General features: G+C 36.7%; 1 protein-coding gene across 4 annotated transcripts in view; it reads left to right on the top strand.

Annotated features, from left to right (window-relative positions):
- NSF (N-ethylmaleimide sensitive factor, vesicle fusing ATPase) overlaps positions 1-21,332 on the top strand; it is an 89,655-nt gene extending 68,323 nt beyond the window's left edge. For 2 of the 4 annotated variants that reach the window (XM_039331704.1, XM_039331706.1), the window contains 9 exons: positions 1,258-1,353; positions 1,478-1,634; positions 2,842-2,975; positions 6,327-6,393; positions 6,699-6,778; positions 14,187-14,321; positions 15,785-15,898; positions 18,295-18,350; positions 18,855-21,332. In XM_039331704.1, the coding sequence (XP_039187638.1) occupies positions 1,258-1,353; positions 1,478-1,634; positions 2,842-2,975; positions 6,327-6,393; positions 6,699-6,778; positions 14,187-14,321; positions 15,785-15,898; positions 18,295-18,350; positions 18,855-18,918 (903 nt within the window). In that variant the 3' untranslated portion in view covers positions 18,919-21,332. The remainder of the gene's footprint in view (positions 1-1,257; positions 1,354-1,477; positions 1,635-2,841; positions 2,976-6,326; positions 6,394-6,698; positions 6,779-14,186; positions 14,322-15,784; positions 15,899-18,294; positions 18,351-18,854) is intronic. The other 2 variants (XR_005555208.1, XM_039331705.1) reach the window with 2 other exon arrangements.

The following is a 21,332-nucleotide window of genomic DNA, read 5'->3' as shown; positions in this document are numbered from 1 at the left end:
GAAAAAAAATTAATTTAATCCTTTTCATAAGCTTATCTTCCCCCATCTAAAACGCTGCTTCAACAAAAAGGGAAATAATTCCCCCCCCCCCCAAAAGCTTTTCACAGGAACAATAAAAAGAAGTAGAGGTAAAAAAAAGGTCTCACCGAATCTTCCACGGCGGGTCTTTTTGCTTAGATGATCTTATGGCTTATGGTTGACGCAGCTAAATGATTGGCCATTTTACTGACCGATCTTTACTCCATCGGCCCAAAGGAGATACTCGGATTGCAGAAGACGATGACGCCCTCTGCAGTCATCCGAGAAGCCTCCTCAACAGTAGTCACTCCTCCAGAGCGACTTTTCAACCCACTCAGGGGTCTACCGGCGGAGGAAACTCAGCTCGACCACACCACTGCAACCTGGAACCGGAAGCCTCACCATCTCCTTTCTTAATGTTGTAATGGGCTTATTTATTTTACTTTTAGAGGAGACTTGGAAATATGGATTGGGCTTTATGTACATAGAAAGATTTTATGCACTCTCACATTAGTCATCTTAACTGCAGTCCTCGTATGCCCCACCACAGTATCTTCCCACTATCTTGGGCACTTAACAAGGAAGAATTGTAAATCTTCTATAAGGGATGTGATGTGAAAGGGTATAAGAGAGAAAATGCTGGGGATTTTTTATGAATGTGGAGTAGAAAGGTCCAAGCTCAAATTATACATTCTGCTCAACTAGTGGGATAGACAGAAGCAAATAGAAAGGAATGAATGCAGGCAGGCACATGTACACACTTATTCATTTATTCCTTTTTGAAATAACTAATATTATTTATGCAAGATGCAGTAAAGAAATACTGTAAATAGCATGACTAATTTATTTCTATGACATAAAGCTGGAGATAAAAAGAAAAGGTGAAATAATTAAACTAATTTATTTCAAACATTTTTATACCACTCCATGCCTTTTTGTTCTTACAGTCCTTTTTTTTCTCATCAGACATGTACCAGTTTCTATGTTTCTTAATGTACTTTAAACTTCTTGCTTCTTTTATTTTGCCGCCTACACTCATGAATTCTATTCTGATACATCGTTTCTTAGAGATTCTTTAAAAAAAATATATAGATATATATATTTATTCTTTTAATTTAAAGAGAAACAGACTACTTGAGATTTTTCTTGAAAGTTCCATTATTTGAGCTTTGTAGATCTATTTTGAATTTACACCTTGGTTGGCTACCTTATTAATGCGCCATCTCCCATTTTCATTAGGCCAGCACTAAGGTGGAAGTTGATATGGAAAAAGCAGAATCTCTACAGGTGACAAGGGGAGACTTTTTGGCTTCACTGGAGAATGACATTAAGCCAGTGAGTGTGTCTTTCATTATTTCAGTTGCTAAACAGGAGAACTATTTCACATCATTCCTACTCTTGGAAATGGAGGCAGTTATTCATTATTTGCTTTACTACATCTGTTTCTTTCTAACCACAGGCATTTGGGACCAATCAGGAAGATTATGCAAGTTATGTTATGAATGGCATTATTAAATGGGGTGACCCTGTTACTCGGGTGCTGGATGATGGGGAGCTTCTTGTTCAGCAGGCCAAAAATAGTGATCGTACTCCCTTGGTCAGTGTTCTTTTGGAAGGTATGTTACTTGCTCTACAGAGGATGGATTAAATGTGGTCTGCTTCTAGAAAAAGTACTGGGCTTGAGAGAGCTTGCTTCTATTTGGAATGTTATATGATTTCTAAAGGAAGATTATTAGTGTTATATTAGATTATAAAAGGGGATTCTGGCACCTCTGTGAGAAAAGAGAGTTGGATTGGTATATTCTTCTCTCTCTTAACACCTTATAGAAACTTAATTCAGCATCACCTCAAATCATATTTGTTGTGATATCTAAAATGCTATAACATGGTTTTTAATAGTGAACAAGCAAACTGGGAACCATTGAAGTGGCTTTGCACATATGATTAGTGCTAACTGCTATCTGATGTTATGGTTAAAATAATACATACTCTCTATCTTGCTCTATCTTCTTAAAACTTCTAGAAGATTTATGTGTCTGAGTACAAATCATGAAGATAGATATAGAGCTTAGAACTGTGAAAGAGGTGATCCAAAAAATATAGTATTTATTATATCAAAAGCTGATAAGAGTTTCATCAAAAGCAACAATGAAGCATTGTCCTTGTCTGATTCTAGGAGTAGATTATCCAAAAGGAGGATCACTAAGTCTTCACTCAGTTTGTAATAGCTTTGCTTAATTAATTAATTTTATCCAGGAGAGCCTGAAACTTCAATGCTATAAAAACTGTCAAGAAAGGAGGCCTTGTAATGCTTTACATATCCATGTAGTAACAGTGGAATATGTTAGCCTCAAACCCATTACAATTTCTGCACAATAAATGACAGATCAAGCAAACGTTCAAATTAACAGAGTTGATAAAATTCTGAACCATCTTCCTTCCTGACACCATAAATTTAAGAAACTTCAAAATTATATGTACATCCTTTGTGTAATTTCAAGCAGATAATGGAGGTTGATGAGTGGATTAGATGTACATATATGTTGACAAAATCTCTGTTCTGTCCCAAGAGGCAATGCGTCAGGGAAACAAACAAGTTGCTAAAGGTTAGCACACATGGTTTGGTATTAAAAGTGATTTGTGTCTCAATGAACTTTCTAGGTTCATAGCTCTTTTAAGAACTTGAACATGTATGTAAATTTCAGCCAAATAAGAGACCTTTTCTTCCATGTGTCTTCAGTTTTCATGGAGAGACTTTCTCTTTTTAACACTGGCAAGATATGCTATTCCTTTTGTCTATCCCTGGAATATTTTTGCCAACAGGTCCCCCACATAGTGGGAAAACAGCTTTAGCTGCAAAGATTGCAGAAGAATCTAATTTCCCCTTCATCAAGATCTGTTCTCCTGATAAGATGATTGGCTTTTCAGAAACTGCCAAGTGCCAGGCAATTAAGAAGGTATAACTACTAATCTGTTCTTTATTAATCAATTTTTCTGATATATTACTTAATCATTTTTCTCTACTGCTCTCTCTATGTCTAACAATTTGTTAAATAGTTTTACAAATTAGCTATGTAACTTTGAATTAAAATCAGAAACATGAGTACGAAAATAGCTTTATTGTAGCAAAGGAAAAGATATTCCAAAAACTAAAACAGATATTTATTTATTTACTTACTTACTCACTTGCTTACTTACTTACTTGCCACACATATTGTTTCAAAGTGACTCTGGGTGGCCTATAGCATTAAAAGATAAAAATAATAAAAGATAAATATTTCTAAAGCAATAAAAACGGAAATTACAATGAAAAATAGAATTACAATTAAAAGATGGGGAGGGAGGGAGGGAAAGAGGAGGAAGCAGAATGCATGGCAGGGGGGGTAGAAGGCAGGATTTCCTGTTAACTCATCAGCCACCTTTAAGATGTGATATTTCACTGTTGGGGGAAATTTCCTCAAACTCTCCTAGTGGATGTACAACTTTGCCAAAATATTGGTAGACTGCATTTTTTCCCAAAGAATCCCAATTTATCCTGAAATAAATTGAAATTGACACAGTTAAATGGCATTCACTTTTCTTTATTCCATAGTCCAGATACTTTGTTTTTCATGTAAGACTGCACATATTTTGTAAATAATAAAGCAAATGAAAGTGGCATAAACATCACCATCATCATAATATAGATCCGTGGAAAAGACTCAATAGGTAGGCAGAAATGCCAAATCCAGCCTGAACATCTGGCTGACTGTGAGAGGATCCATAATAATAATAAAGGATGACTGCAATTATTATCTTAAAGTGTGCTATGAAATATTATGTTAGGGATATCAGTATTTCATAGCATATAGGATTGCTTTGAGGCAATAACTGCAATCTAGTATTTTCTGTAATTCTGAGAATGAGACTTCTACATTGGCAATTTGAGGAGTGACCATCTCACCCCAATAGTATTAGCCCTCTCCTCTTGTGCCAACAGAAGAGGTGTGTATACAGACACTGTTTGCCAAGGAATCCTAGAAGGCAGGGTCAAAGAGAAGATTCTTTTCCACTTTGATCCCAACTCCGTGGAACACTCTACCACTGGAGGTGAAAACTGCACCCACCCTTTTGGCCTTCCAAAAGGGTATTACAACTTGGTTTTGCCAGTTAGCTTGGTGCTCCAAAGGGAGTTCTCACTGCTGGAGACGGCTGATGGGGTAAGAAGACCCCATCCCTTATTCCATCTGGCTCTTCGTTCCTGAGGTTTTTTTCATAGTTTTAACATTTTGAATTTGCATAATTTTAAATTTTCAACTGTTTTTCTATTTACCTAAGCTGCCCAGAGTCATTTTATCAGAGAAATGTGTGGCATGTGAATTTAATAAATAAATGTAACCCCCCCCCCCGTTTTTGAGTGCAGCAGCGCTTGCTAAACATCCTCTGCAATGTGGAGGTCACTGAGGCAAAATCATTCATGGAAAGGAATTTTTTTATATTTACTGTCAATAACGTCTGAAGGGAATGCATTGAATCTAACCAGAACAAATATTCTGTGATATCTGTTATTTATTATTGATTATTAATAACTACCTGGCATGGTGCTAAAAGAGTGTTTCTAAGACTTAGCTTTGGTGCTAAACTGACATCTGGTTACCATCCTGTGTCAGTGACTCTCCCTTTCAGGAATTTTTTTTGCTTGGTCAAATCCCATCTTTTATATTGCCACATTAGAGAACTCATAGCTTTCTAGTTTTTCCCTAATGAATATATTTCAGGTAGATTGGAAGTTACCAGTGTTAATCAGGCCTGTTGGATTAAATATTAGTTTTAGCTTTCTAGTTTTTCCCTAATTAATATATTTCAGATAGATTGGAAGTTACTCGTGTTAATCAGGCCTGTTGGATTAAATATTAGTTTTAGCTAATAATTAAAAATAATTAGATATTGCTTCTGTACTGGTAATTCCCAGTTCTCATCTTAAAGCTATACTGGATACACTTTTGGGGACTTGCATGATAATCTTAAAAATTCGGATTTTTGTATCTGCCTTTCAGAAATAGGGTCTTCCTGGTCAAACAGTCAAACAGTACTTTTACCCATTCAAATAGCCTAAGTAAATATTTTGCCTGAAAAATCATTGAAATCCAATAGTGTCTTTTAACTTCTAACGGATAGCAATAATTATCCCCATGCCGTTTTCATTTGTTTTATTATTTAGAAAAATAATGAGAGTCATGCATCAAAAATAAAGTGTCTATGGAATAAAGGTTGCTGGATGTCATTTACTTGTAATCAATTTCAACTTACTCTACTGCAAACTGGGATTTGGGAAGCGGGGAGGGGGGATGTCAAATCTTTTGGCCGCATTTAATGAAAAAGATCCATGAAGACAGAATCTGTCTGAAGTACAACAGATTGTTGGAATAGTCTACAGCTATTCTCTGAATTGCAAATTGGGATGTCATTTTTTTTAGCTTAATGTAAATTATCTTATTTTCTTTTCAGTTTCATAATGTTATTTAATACAGTGCTTCCAATAACTGGAGAAAAAATCATTTACAGTAGAGTAATATTTTGAAATTCATTGTTATTTTCTGGATATTATGAGAGTGAATAATGATAATTATGGTTAGTCACATAAAATAATAAAATGTAGGATATTAAACTGGAATACTTGGGAAAACCCCAGAGAAGTTTGGTGGTGGTGGTGGTGTGTATAACTGAGCCAAATTCACTTAATCTGTGACTCTGCTAAAAGAGTCATGCAGAGTACAAAATCTAGTATATCTAAATAAGAGGTCTTCACATTTCTGTGTAAGGAAAGATACATATCTATATATGCAGCAAGAAAAAAACCATTTCTTGATAAACCAAAGGAAAAAATAATTTTAAGAATGTGGATGGGCCACAGGTAACATCTTCCAAATCTGAGGAAATGGATATTTTTTAAAAAATATTTTCAGCACGTTTTACATGGCATAGGGGTAGCATTCTAAGAAATAGAATAATTTTCCAAACTTTGAGTGGTTCCATTCAAAAATTTCCAATATTAATGAACCCTTCAAAGAAGGGAAACAAAATTACTAGCTATCTATAATATAATATTTTTCCTAATCTCTAATTTTAGAATGTGTTTTGTATAGAAATCAATTTCTCCCTTCGTAATATTACAATTTGTTAAAAAGCTTTTTTAAAAAAACAATTAAACTAAAACTTGAATTTGATAGAAATTAAATCTTTTAAGTTCCAAGAGGCAAAGCTTTATTTATTTTTACTTGAAGGCATCATTAACAAAATTCTTTGCTGTTCTTTTTTCTGATGTTTAGATCTTTGATGATGCTTATAAGTCCCAGCTCAGCTGTGTGGTGGTGGACGACATTGAACGGCTTCTTGGTGAGAATGCCTGTAAAAGAAATATCTGTGAAGAACAGCGCAATCACATGAGATTGGGGCAAAACCATGGTTTTCTATGAAAAGAAGGGCTGTTGTGGCTGGTGTTAGGCAGTAGCAAGGCTCAAATGGAATTCTTTAGTAACACCTATTGGAGCATTAGTTATCTTAATACCACACTTGGAAGAGTATAACTGACCTGACCAAACTTTGAAACGCAACAATATTTGAACTTGTTGCCACTCTGTATGATTTTTCATGAGCTATGTAAATATATGTATTGTTATTTTGTTATCTTAAACTTTCAGATTATGTTCCAATTGGGCCACGTTTCTCCAACCTGGTGTTACAGGCTCTTCTGGTGTTGTTGAAAAAAGCACCACCTAATGTAAGTACCCTGTCTTGCAACAAGTCAAAATGTTTGTAAGCTGAGCTATGTTCTAATCCAAGGTCTTTAAAGTCTTTAAAGAGCAGTGAAACAATTTCATATAAAAGAGGTGAAGCATTTACAGAGCAGCCTTTTTTTTTTTTTTTTTTTGCCCTTTCAAATTAAAAGAGTTTTAAGTATACTTTATGTTGGATGGGAAGTCAGTTTGTCTTTCTGCTTTATCTAATTTTTTTCGGTATGAATTAAGGAGAAAATTAGCATTTCTGAGTTCTGAGACATTAGCGAGGAAAATAATTCAACATACATTATTCTGCATACTGGCATGCTTCTATATATGTTGCTATGCATAGTAATATCATTATGAAGCTGCTGTATGAGGGCTTTCAGGCTTTACTTTTTCATTGGGTATTACTATAAACAATTGAAAACAGTTAATCAGGGAGATATTTCTGCTGTCTCTATAGGTAGAGCTGTACTTCGTGTGTGTGTGTGTGTGTGTGTGTGTGTGTGTGTGTGTGTGTGTGTGTGTGTAAAGGTAAAAGTTTCCCTGCCCAGTCGTATCTGACTCGGGGGTGTAGTGCTCATTCCCGTTTCTTGGCCGAGGGAGCCAGCATTGTCTGAAGACATTTTCTGTGGCCATGTGGCCAGCATGGTTATACGCCAGAAGCGCATGGAATAATGTTACCTTCCTACGAAAGTGGTACCTATTTATCTACTTGCATTTCCATGCTTTTGAACTGCTAGGTGGACAGGAGGTGGGGTAAGAATGGGAGCTTATGAATGTTGTGCAACACTTGGGTTTTGAACTTGGGCTATTAGCTTTCCAGGTGACAAGGTCAACATTTTTAACCATTAAGCCATTGCGCTTGCTTATATGTACAGTATGTATGTACACTCACACACACACCTACTGAGTGGTGTGTATGTATGTGTTTAGACAGACAAACAGACAGACATTATTTAGATGTGGGGCATTCTTCAGCTTTGTAAAATCAATCCAGAGAAAGAAAGAAAAATCCAGTTCTTTCCCTCCATACATGTGATCTGTATTCATGTATTTGTATATTCTCTTATACAGATTTTTTTAAAAGCTTATTAAAATTAGTGTAGATTTTCCAAAATAAAAGAAACAAAATAAATCCATCTCTCTGAGCTTTTTTATTTTTCCATGTTTCCAGGGGTTTTGCAAGGAGAGGAGAGGATTTTTACAAGCACGGAGGGGGGGAGGGGAAAAAAGAGTGGAAGATTGAAAAAAAAACGCTGGCCCAGCAGGGAGCCAAGCCAGAGAAAAAAGCATTTCTCTGAGAAAGGAGCAGTAACAGCACAGCAACCCAAAAGGCTTCCTTCATCTACATGCAGAGTCACACAAGGCATTGGATGCTCTGCTCGGGAACCCCACAGAGGCTTCATATGGGGTTCCCTGCTGGTTCCTATGAAAAAACTAACAATTAGACTTAGAGAGTAAAAGCCCAGTGCAGTATCCCTCTCTTCTGCTCTCCCCCCTCCCCCCCCTTAAGGTAGATTAACAGTTTTGATAGTGTTACGAAAAACCCAGCAAACTGTTTTGGGGATCTTCTGAATGGGGCCTGCTTAAGACATCCTCCCTATGTTTGTCTTACATATTTCTCTCTCTCTCTCTCTCTCTCTCTCTCTCTCTCTCTCTCTCTCTCTCTCTCTCTCTCTCTCTCTCTCCCTCCCTCCCTCCCTCCCTCCTTCCCTCCCTCTCTCTCTCTCTCTCTCTCTCTCTCTCTCTCTGTGTGTGTGTGTGTGTGTGTGTGTGTGTGTGTGTGTGTGTGCAAAGTATGGCACTTAATGGAGCTACACCAACTTTTTAGCACAAAGCAATTCTTCTGTGATTATTTTCTGGAACTTGGAAACTCAGTGAAAGTGGAAACTCTCGGTGAAACATTGGCCTGAGAGTTTAAATAATCCAAGTGATGCCTGTTGCAGAATTTGTAGTAAGCATAGCCAGTAGTTGGGAAGAATGGTCTAGATTTTGCTCAAACCCTTTTAGTTTCATTCAATATTTTATTGAAAGCTGATGAACCATGCAATCCATACACGAGGAGAAAAATGTCAAAAGGTGAAAACTATTCAGGTAACATTGCTAAAATAATTGGAAAATGTAACTTGTTGCTGATTTTCCCCCCAAAAGAGAATAAATTCTTTTTCAATAGTGGCGAATATCTGTAGCTCTGGTGTTGGATGAGGGTGGTCATTCTCTGAGCTTTTTGAATATTTCGTTACCAGACTAGGTAACATCTTCAGCGGAGTTTAGGGGATGTCAGAGTCAGTGTTCTTCTGGGCTTCAGGTGTGGGCTGTGACAAGTGAGGGTCTTGTGATGGGTAGGTTACATCAGGTCAGACTCATTGGGAGGTGAACTGGTGGGGATGGCTTGCATGGGTTGGTTGAAGGTCAGTGCTGTCTCTAGTTGGCTGTGTGGTTGATCTGGATTTGGAGGGGGTTTTACGCTGGTTGTAGGTCAATGTGTCTGTTGATGGAATTGCTTGTAAATTATAAATAAATTTTTTCTAGGAATTATGTCCAGATCTTTTTGGCATTTCACAAGACAATTTATACCGAATGAAATCTATTTCCTTCCATAAAAATGACAACCAACCTTAGAAATGAAAAACTGCCATATATGAAAAAAAAAATTCCTGTTTCTAAGAGCAGTTTGTTCTCATAGACTTGCCCCTGCCATTGCAGACAGCCTAATACTCTGGTGCTAGGGAGTCCTAAGGAAGATGGTTTCTTTCTTCCCACATATCTCTCCCTTGGGAAAAAGAGCACCTGCTTACTAATCCCTTCCATTGTGATTGGAAAGGTTGTCTCGCACAATGTCATTGCCTCCCAGTCAGCAACTTGCTAATTGTGGTGGTAAGTATGATGCAGCTGATCATTGGACTGCATTTCTTTTCTCTTGAGGACAATTTGCTATGTGGTAAGGCTCATAGATAGTTTGGCTGGGAAAGACTAAGCCAGTTTCTCTACACTACATAAACAACTATGAGATATAAGATCAGTCTCCCATAACAAGTTTAGATTGTAAATTAATAGCCCACCTTGCTCTATAAATTGCCTTTTTACATATATAAATGTTTGATATCTTTGAGAAAGTATTTTGTGGGCTTCTTGGGGTTCTCTGAGCTTGGAAGCAACAAGTTCAGAGACCATCAAGGGCACCACAGTTCAGCCCTTAGCTACAACTATTCTCTTTCATTGGTAAAAAGTTATTTCTTAGATCTTAGGATTGGTTGATAATCAAAACTCGTGTCCTTGTGGCTTCAGAAAAACAGCTCATCTTTTAGTTAAAATGTTTAAAAATAGAAATGATTTCCTTCCATATCCTTTATGAGTCAATTGCTCTATTTTGCATCCATTACATATAAGACTAACATATACCACATTCTGCCCATCTTCAGACAATTTAATATGTTTCTGGAAACCTGGATAAAATCACAGAGGCTTGAGAGAGTTTCCCAGTAGAAAAGACAATTCTATAATTATGTCAATTCTTCCATAATACATTGATAATTATACTGCTTGATATAGAGTTTTGCTTAGGGTACATTTGAGGGGAGCAGATGAAACTAACATGTTCTCAGCCTCAGTGGCTTTAAGACAGATGGACTTCAACTCCCAGAATTCTCAAGCAAGGCCAAATGTTGGCTGATGAATTTTGGGAGGGAAGCTAAGAAAATTTGCTCAGCTTGGCTGTCCCAAGATTTTGAACCTTCTGCATTGTCTTGCCAACTGGGAAGCTCTGCTGGGCTGGGTATCCTGGTATACCAATCATAGGATGCCAATTGGCACCCACCCAAAGCTTCACTGAGTTCCCCAAGGATCTGTTTGCCCACCGGCATGATTTTTATTTCACTAATATTCTTTTAATTAGCCAACATCCTTTATGAAAATCTTAATTTCTTTCTCCTGTCTGTCTATTCATTATTCTGTCTTCTCATGCCCCTCTTTTAAGCCCTTGTTTTATCTCCCTCCTGTCCTTTTAATTTATTAAATCATTTTGCATAGCGCCTCTCAAAAGTTGCCCCTCTTCCTTTGCACCCACTCCCACATTCATTTATTTCAGCTTTTCCCAATCCCATCTTGCGTGTGAACTCTTGCCTTAGGCAGAGGGATGGACTAGAAAACCTCCCAGGTCCCTTTCAGCCCTAGGATTCTATGATCCATCCCAAATCTGTAATACGAGCCTGAATACCCAATAACTAGATTTTGTTCATTTATAGGGAAGAAAAGTCATTTTTGAATTGTTATTTTTAATCAGTACAGAATCATTAGGAATACTAATAATAAAGGTGTGGAGATCAGAAATTCTGAATATAAAATTAGCTTGTATGCATATGATTTACCTGATTCAAGTTTGTCAATGAATTCCCGAGAGACTGGATTATATTAAAGTAATTTCATCTCCTTTTGGTTCTCTATCTGTCAGCAAAATGCTAATATGTGTTGTAGTTAACATGAACATGAAGGACCTTCTTATGGATTATACCACACAGGTATTGAACACAGATATGAAAACTTGAATTAGACATGTGCAATAGGAAAATTGAATTAGCCACATAATTGGAGATGTAATTGTCAGATTGTAATTGTTTACTTTTTTATATTGAATGCAGTGATAGAATCTTATTAGGCTTTCTTTGTTATACATTCACCTGAATTGGAGAGGGGGAGTTTATTTTTTTGTTTTTACAAAAGCAACATTCATATGTTCTGTTGAATAATTAAAGCTGAGTTTTTTAATATTTTTAATAGCCATTGCTATTATTCTTTAGCCCAGGTTTTATAAATTTTTAAAAGATTCAATAAAACTTTTTAAAATAGGTCAGTGATGGCAAACCTTTTAGAGACCAAGTGTCCAAAAACTGCCCCACCTCCGCACCGCCCCCGCTCCATCCCTGCCCCACCCCCACCCACAGGGCCACCCACCACCTCCATGGCCCACCACAGATCGCCCAGGCAGTCCAGTAGTGCTATGGCGGCCACAGCCTCCACCTGTGCCCCGCAGCATCAACTTTTTGCGATGGGGCGCAAGAGCAGAGTCTTGTCCCCACTGCCCGGCTGCTATGTCTTGGTTGCCGTGCCTTGAGGTGACTCTTCGGGGGGGCTGCTGGTGTGAAGGGGGCCACAGGGGAAGGTGGGACTAGAGCGACAACACGTGTGCCCACAGAGAGGGCTCCAAGTGCCGCCTCTGGCACTCGTGCCATAGGTTTGGCCACCACTGAAATAGGGAGAATGAAAAATCTCTGCCTATGTATTGGCCAATTTTCAGACCAGATTGTTTCCTTACTCTTGAACAATTTGGGTAAAAACTGGGGAGTCGAAACTTGCAAAGAATTGCAATTCTTTTTTAGCTTCTTCTATTTGGAAAAATGGCACTGCCAATCATGGTGTGCCTAACTATGATAAATGATTTTTAAGAAAGGAAGTAAGGAGTGAGGAAGTATGGTCCACTGCACTTCTTTATTGCACCCCACCTGCTTTTTGTACCTACTCTTCCTTCTAGCATTGAAGATATTACCTAGTTGAGTACTGAAGTGTCTGCAAGAAAACTCAGCTTAGAGAGCACCAGGACTCCACACTCTGATATCTGCTAGGACTCCCATTTCATTTTACCCAATGAATTTAATTTGATCCTTAAGAACTATGTTTACCACTTGTAGGAGATGACCAGGCTGAGCCCAATGGAGGGATCAAACATGTCATAAGACATGAGTCCCTACATGCCTGCAAGAGATCTAAATCCAACCCACCTTGAATTCATTTCTTAACTCCATGCATTCCCTTAATGGTCACTTGGCCAGATTCTTGTACAGAGCTAAGCTTGCAATAAATCTTTACAGTATACTCATTGGAACTGCGTAAATCTTCTCATTTCCTAGGCACTTGACACCATCTTGTTTATTAGATTTGTATTTAATTTATATCTTTTGTACAGAAGTTTAAGGCAACATAAATAACATTCTCTCCTGTTTTTCTCCAAGGCAACCATAATGTAAAGCAGGCTGGGCTAAAAAGGAATGACTAGACCAAGGTCATTTAGAGGATTTCTGTGACTGAGGGTAGACCAGCACCTGGTTCCCAGTGCCAGCCCACGCTGGCTGAATGGACTTGGGAGGAACTGTAGTACCTGTCCTTCTGAGCTGGAAAATGATATCATTTAATACTTTAGTACCTTAATTGTTTTCCTAGTTTAGATGAAAGATTTGTCTGGAAGTACATTTTGTCATGTTGGTGTTTAATATCCATCTCACCATTTAAACTTCATGACCTTCCAGTTGGCAATGTAAAATTATTTCCTGGGTGGGCTCCATCTTTCATCATAATAATTGCTTTATAGTTTTAAAAGCATAGCTTTCTCTACTTCCAGCAGCTGACAAAACTGTTCTCCTTCACATATTTCACCACTTTTTTGTGCTTAATCAGATTGATTTTGCCAGAGGTTAGATCAAGCACTGGAGTGACTCATGAGAATCAGAAAGATAGAAATAAATTTATGGGAAAAATGAACAGCTCTATTAACTTTAAAACAGTGGAAATAATTATGGTGTACAGTATCTATTATAAAATCATTTATTTTGGGAATTTCCCAGAGTGTTTTAGATGTTGAGTGCTAAAGAAATGTAATTAATTGAACACATTTTTTAAATTACTTATTTTAATAGTTCCAACTGAAGTATTAATTTTGGTTTAATGGCTTGTTAGTGCCTTTTCAAGCAGTACCTAAGTACTGTTGCATTTGTGGTATCTCTTCCAGTCTCCTGTTTTAGTGAGCATCTCACCAAGGAGAGGTAGAGATATTTGGAAATTCAGGCAAGATTAGTGATGAATCTGGCAGTTTGATATTTTTCATTTACTTGATGGGAACCTTTCCTTTACTATACTATACTATTACCTTAATCCAAGCTATGCAACAAATCTATAACAGTTTAACTGTACTGATTTAATCTTAGAAGAAATCTAAAAAATATAAGTTAACAAGAACGTAGCCATTTCCTTAGTATTGTGTTCCATACATCGCAGTAGTTTTCAGATTTTTTGGAAATAACTTTTAATTTTTTTTAAAGAGTGAAATGCATAGAGTATAAGGCTATCAAAAGCTACTATCATTTGTAGCAAAATGGTATTTCCCTGTTTGCCTATTTTTTTAAAAAATTGAGAAATCGTTGCTTTCAAGCCCTCTTTTGGCTTTCCCAGCTTCATGTGACTTGCCTCACTGTGAAAAAGTGGTTCGGAGTACTGAACTGGTCCAGTAGGGGAGCTTACCAAGCTGCTAACTATTGAAATGGAATGATGAAAGCCAAAAGGGTAAAACTATTTGAGTTATTTTCAAAAAGGTTCGTTTTCATGTACCTTTACCTTCCCATTTTTATTACCATTTAGAGCCGCAAGCTCTTGATCGTTGGGACTACTAGTCGCAAAGATGTCCTGCAGGAGATGGAGATGCTTGATGCATTTAGCACTACTATCCATATTCCCAACATTGCTACTGGCGATCATCTCATGGAGGCCCTGGAGGTGAGATCACTAGTGTGCCCTGAAGGAAGGAATCTGAAAAAAGAACCCAATTTCTTTGGAGTTCTAAAACAAATCAAGTCGGTGGATCTTTTGAAATCCTGTTGTCAGCCGACTAGATAGCCTATACCAGGAAATTTCCTTTAAAAGAAGGCTGAAGCTACTTTTATTCACATTGGCTGTATAATAGAATCTTGCAAATCTGATTGTTCTGTATCACCCACTACTTTGTGAATTAAGGAGTTGTCTGCTTGAGCCACTTCCGAATATTATCTAGCAGTTTTAGATTTCCTCCCCTTTGTCTAGGCAACAGATCTTGCATATCTCTGTCAAGGTCATCTTTCTACAACAATATTTAGGAGTGAAAATATAACTTTATCTTGGAAAAACAGAGCTTTATCTCAGAATGAAGAGTAGAAGTGGCAATAAATATTTCTTCTGTCTATGATTATTGAGAAATAACTGCCATCTAAAATATATGAACAGTTACAACTTCAAATGAAAGTATTTCAGTAGGAAAGATTTACCAGTAATTGAGTTCCTTTCTCCAAAAATGCTACTTAAGTCTGCAGATCATTATTTTAAAAGGTCCTTTAATGTCCAAATTTATTTGATTAAACAGTGCAGTTTCTATGCAGTTTTATATAGCTATTCCTTTAGAGGCAAGATTCTTGATTCTGAAGATTCTAGAATTAATCAAATTGTATTATATATATATTTAAGTTACAGCTGTGTTTTGTAATTAACATCTTTTGAGTTGTGTAATTTACAGTAGAAGTAACCCTAACCATCATTATCCCGGGTGTATTGATAGTTTTATATAAACTGAAATTATTGAAAGCAAAATAATTAATGCTAGGGCTATGTCACTGAACTAATGGATTAGTTAGATCAATTTATTGCAACATTTACAATTAACGTAAGTTGTATTTCCATCTAAATTATGGTTTCTGTCTGTAATGTCAATATTGTATAGTTCTTAGAAGTTGGATTTACTAATTGCAGTGAAGTGACAGAGTGAAATTTGTTATTAATTTAATCCCCATTGATTTCAGAAGTTACTGACTGTGACAGTCTAAGTTGTACACAATCTATTAGTTAAAATTAACAACATTTCAAAAGAAACATTGCTTCCCCTTATAGTATGTAGGGAGGAATCTCTTCTAAATATTATGATGCCTCTGTTTGTACTGGTTATGTTTATACAAATTTCTGAAATGATAGAATAAAATGAAATAAGGTGCGCATTTCCACACGTCCCTTTTGATTTCACAGTTTGATCTGCTTCTGTCTGGAGCAGAAGATTTCAGAACATCAACTGAAATGATGATTTCTAGCTGGCTTATCTTTCGAGTAGTTAACATAAAAATCTTGCTGTATAAGAAGAAAGTGGAGTCCAGATCCCATCCATTTTCCTGACTGAGTTTTCCTTATAACTTAGGTAACTTTCTTTTTCCAACTTTTAGCTCCTGAGTGTCTTCAAAGATAAGGAACGCAGCACTATTGCTCAGAATGTCAAAGGGCAGAAGGTCTGGATTGGCATCAAGAAGCTCCTGATGTTAATTGAGATGTCAATGCAGGTAAAATGCTTACTCTTAGATCAACTCAAGAAATAAAATTTAAAAAGAACTCCAGAAGTTCATTGATTTGCAGTTAAGTGCTTCTTATCATTTTTTATGTTGCCTACAATTGGCAAGAGCTGAAAGACATGTTTGAAGGGTCAAATCTCTGGCCCATCTCTGAGCTAGACATATGGATTGCTTGGCCCTTGGTCAAGCCACGATATTAAAAAAAGGCACTGGGCACTGGAAAAAAAGGGCCTTATGTTTTTATTTCTGCTTAGGAATTAATTATGAAATACAATCTCTTATTTTTAAAGGTTCAGAGCAGTTGATGTTCCAAACACCTGCATAATGAAAGTTCGGTAATAATGAAACCAAATAAAATATGGACCTGTAGTACCACTTATAGTTATATTTTAACAAGGATTAACACTGTATTGAAATGTCTCATTTTTCTTCGCAAAGTAGATAGTAACTTGATTATAGTGGGACAGAAGATGGCAATTTCCACTTAGCAGAGAGGGAACCTCTTTGCATATTACAATAGATCAGAGAAAAAGGATCTCTTGTAAACATTTACAACTATTCATACTCCAACCAAGTGCCCTCCAAATTTATTAGGACTAACTTCCAGGTGGCAGGAAACTTCAGTAGATTGTTCATTTGTCATGCAAAAGGGGAAAATGTGTTTAAATCATTTTTCCTCTCATATATTAGGAGGCAAAATTTTAGGGATCTAGTTTCTTCTAGAGTTTGACAAAGTGGTTTTATCATTCACATTTGCTATATAAGACTACAGGTGATTAGAATTTATATATCTGAATCAATATAGTTTTTAAAATTAGTTTTATGCCATCTAAATTATTAGTGGCCACCTAAAACAATTTTCCACAGACAGCTAGTGAATTAGTTTGTAAAATGACTGCTTACAATTTATGCAAAAGAAGCTAGTGAAATCCTATCCTATCACCTCCCAAGGAACATAGTTCATGAACCATTCAAAGTTTATATCTCTTAGCTTGGATGTAAATGTGCCAGACAAATGAAAATGGAGTCAGGTGTGCATTAATAGCAGGGATGCATATGGGCAATTCTATACCTCTCCAGGACTGATGCCTGCTAAATCAGCTGGTGTAACTATAAATTAAGACTTTTTGCCTCTTTTTCGGATAGCTTTTAAGTATAAGCCAAGAAGTATGCAATTCGTCATTGTGTTATAAATGCTTCCCCACTCCCTTCTGAGTGACTTGTTCTTTGCAGTTCTGTTGAAACTTGTATAAAGCTTTGGATCTGCTTTGACTGGATGTCACCTGAGGGTACAAAGACATTTATCTAGATTACTTTTTCCTTTCTTTCCCTTGTCTCTATTTTCATAGCTATAGGCAAAAGTCAGTAACTTATTGCTCACACCTATTAAAGGTAATAGGTAGAGACCTGTACCATTTGACTCTGGCCTGGTGATGTCCAATTTCACTCTTTTTATTACATTAAGAAGCTCCCTCTTGGTTGGCTACTGGTTCTACATCTTAATACCTTGAATTCATGTGATTCAGAAGTGGAAAAAAGGCTACAGGAGAGAATGAGAGATATGATGAAGAAAAGATTGTGTTGTGTTCCCTCCTTGCTTTCTAGCTAACAAGGGAAAGGGGGCTGATTCATGGAAGACAATTTTATTTGATTTTTTTGTTGTCATATCATTCTTATCCTTTTATTAGACATACTCCTTAGTATTTGAAATTGGATTTGAAATGAGGCAAAAATTAAATAGTAGATCTGCAGTCATGAGTATAACATGTTTTTCAATAGACTCTTTTGTTTAAGATCACTGTTAATTTTATTTTTTGCCAATGGCCAAAAAAAGGAGAGTAAATAGAAGCTGTAGAATTAACACAGCTTCCCAATCCATGGGAGGACCCATTAGGCATAAACAGGAAGAACTAGCCTGGTGTGTTTGCTCTTGATTCTTATTATGACTTAGCATGTTTTATGAACTTGTTCATTGCCTGCTTAAATCTATTTTAATAACTGCAAAGATCTGCATGGTTGAATATTTCAGCATGCAGTTCTTTTTTGTAAATTTTTGTGCTGAGTGCAGAAATTATAGAATGGTTATATATCTTAGTGCTCTTTTTCTGAGAATATTGAATTAGTACTTGATTGTTGGCTGCTTTTGAAGCCAAGCATTGTTTCCCAACATAAAGTTGGGGGTGAGGTGAATAGAAACAGAAAGGCTACAATCACTGACTTTGGTTCTTTAGTTAAAAATAATAATAATATAACTGTGACAAAACTTTTTTTGATCTAGTTGGTACTGCCTCTCTTACCTTTCCTTTCGTTCATTAAATTTATTGTGATTAATTGGAGAGTTTTTGTGTATTAACTATGTGTGTTTTTAATACATGTAATTTATGAAGATGGATCCTGAGTACCGGGTGAGAAAATTCCTGGCGCTTCTACAAGAAGAAGGAGCGTAAGTAATAAAATAATTATTAGGAATGTGCTTACCTAATCTGCATGCATGCTTAAGAACTATTTATTGTTGGCCAAATAGGGATTTTGTGGGAGCATGCTTTGTAAATTTTGTTTTATAAAAACATTTGTTGTAATTCATGAGAGCTGTTGAACTATTCCATCCCTAAATCAGCCTGGTCCATTGGTTAGGACTTGTCACACTGTTGTGTTGACAGCTACTATTTCTATATAATGCATATATGTATATGTATAAATCTATATATATTAAAAGGGATGGAGTTTTTATGGATCAAGCATGCATATAAGCCATGCTTTGTGTTTCTCAATATCTTATGCATAGGTATTTCAAGATTGACTTTGATAACTCAGTTATGTAAGAGAAATACATTTTTACCTGTTTTACAACCCTAACTCACACATTGGTTTATATTCTAATTCCAGGCCACTTTCATGCTCAAAAGTGTTTGTACGCTAAATTTTCTTCTGGCTTTTACCTTTTCAGATTCTCTGAATATATAAAACTAGCACATCAAGGAGCAAGCAAAGCTAACACTTTGATTCCATGACATGCTGGCTTCCAATAGAGGGAGTTTTTGGTGAATGGAAAGTTACAGTAATGTGTGTTCTCCTTACATGTGTATTTATTTCCCCGCATGAAACCATAATCCCTCAAGGGATAGTATTTGAGATATTTTTAAATGCTGATACTATTTTTCTTCTAGTTAGATCTATTCAGGTCTAATAAGAAGGATAGTGCATTATTTGAGTTGATGAATCTATTATTTAATCCTTTCATAACTTCTAGACAGGGACTGTGCCAGTACATTAAAATGCTACTTTATTTATTTAGTTCAGGTAACCACCTAATGTTGGGATGAAATAGAATTCACTTCTTTAACCAGTATGTTTGGGAAACAGTTTTTAGCTTTGTCATTTTCCCATAGCCTGTTTTAATGCAGAGTCAGAGTACAACCCTCTTTTTTTTTTGCAGCTATTGAGAATAATGTCTGAGGCACAACTGGTCTGCAAATTTGCATGCAGTTCCCCTCTTTGGATGACCATCTCTGTGTGCCACCACCCATTCCCCAAGACCTGCCTATCCTTGTGGCTGTTGCACTCTCTCTCTTTGCAGTAGTCCACTGGATTTAGAATGAAGCTTGAACCTTGTTAAAGGCTGGTGACCTGGAAAATAGCCAAGCAGAAGACTGCTTCTCTGGGACCTTCCTCCATGTGGCACGTTTGGACAACTGCATAATGCTTGGTTCTCTTCAGAAACTCTCCTGAACTTTTTTTTTGCATGTTAGATACAACTAAGTACTTCACCTTTGTCTTTGATATCCTGGTGTATTGTGACAAATCAAATTTATTCTAGAATAACTGCTTTGTTGAATGCACCCACTTGATTTATATTGGTGCACAAGCAAAGGAGTGGAAATGTGCCATGTGCAGACTACATACATTAATGTTGAAACTCAGGCGTAAAATATGGGGAAATCCCTCCATTCTTAGCTTACACCAATCCAGTGTGAAAGCTAGTAACAGTCTGCATGGTTATAAACATTTGGTGATTATTTTTCCCACCCCAATCTTGTTAAATAGCTGCTTGTTCTTGTAGATTTGTCCCATATTGTGGAGTTTCAGACTCCTCTCAAGAAAATACATATGTGGTGTAAAGCCTCTCATTTCAGATGAATTAAGCTCCAAGGGCTGCTTTCTACCTAGATTTTAGGCAAGATTAACTGCTGGCCTGCAAGTACACATCAGCATTTGCAGTGGCTCAGCTAGTTGAGGTTCAATAGAATTTGATCACCAGCTACAGAAGCAACAGTGGAGCATCTGACATACCTAAACTATGAACAGGCAGCAAGCTACCCTTGATTCCCATAACATTTTGAGAACATTCTTATCTTTTGTCACATTGACCCTTACCTGCTACAATCTGTCTCCTTTATGGAAATGTTGCACAGTTATTTTTAAGAGATCTGTCAAGTATGCAGTTGTAAGATGTTGAGCTCATAATGTATCTTCTTTCCTTCCTCTGCCACTTAGCAAGTAGCTTATTGACATTTAATCTCAGTCACTGTGGTTGGCTGTTGTCTGCTGTTGGCCTCATATTCTGCATAGTAGAAATTAGGGGAAAGCCTAATTTGCCTTTTCCAGAAATGTTTTCCTGTGATTTTTTTGGTGTACAATGCAATATTGAATCAGTGAGAGCAATAGGCTGCTATTTAGAATGCTCAATCACTTATTTCTTATCATTCCATCCTTTAGGGTAAGCACACTGACCAACATCCTAAAGAATGTAGTATGTACTTAAATTGGAGCCAGTTAGCTACCTATCATACTAATTATATCACATCTTATCCTTGCCTATCATATAAGTAGTTTGTTTGCAATTCTTGTCAAGATTCTTGTCTATTAGGAGTTGCCTAATAGAATAGAAGTATGAACTAGAAGGATGCAGTTGAGTTTAAGGTGTTCTAAATAGCTAGAAATAGAAGGAAACTAAATGCACAGCTGTCATTCCCTCTTGCAACAAAATATTTATTGGCTCTTAAGCTCTTTTTTAGAAACAGTTCATTGCATGTAACCCATTTACTCAAATTCAACAAATGGGCTACTCTATTATTGGCGTGGTTCCCTTTCCCTGTTTCTCCAAGTTGCTAAATTTGGAAAAATAAAAACAGTACTTGACATCTTCCAATTCTGTGCTAAAAAAGACAGACCTGCAGTATTAGAAACTGCTGCAGTGTATTTGAACTATAATGGATATTTATTTTACTATGGATTAGAATTATCTCTTATTCATATTTATTGATTTTCTGCCATGAACTATAATGTGTGAATGTCTGGTGTACATGTAAAGACTTCCATGTTTTGTAGGTGATATGATTGAACTGCTTTCAGCTAGACTTTTCTCTGCTGTCCTCCCAAACTCCTCCCCCCCCCTTTCCTTCCATTTTTCACTAAAAGCGAAGCA

Source organism: Crotalus tigris, unplaced genomic scaffold (genome assembly GCF_016545835.1).
Source record: "Crotalus tigris isolate CLP2741 ecotype Arizona unplaced genomic scaffold, ASM1654583v1 scf7180000024437.13266115, whole genome shotgun sequence".
Classification (NCBI taxonomy): domain Eukaryota; kingdom Metazoa; phylum Chordata; class Lepidosauria; order Squamata; family Viperidae; genus Crotalus; species Crotalus tigris.
The sequence above is the reverse complement of the archived record's forward strand: the minus strand, read 5'-3'. Positions and strand labels throughout refer to the sequence as shown.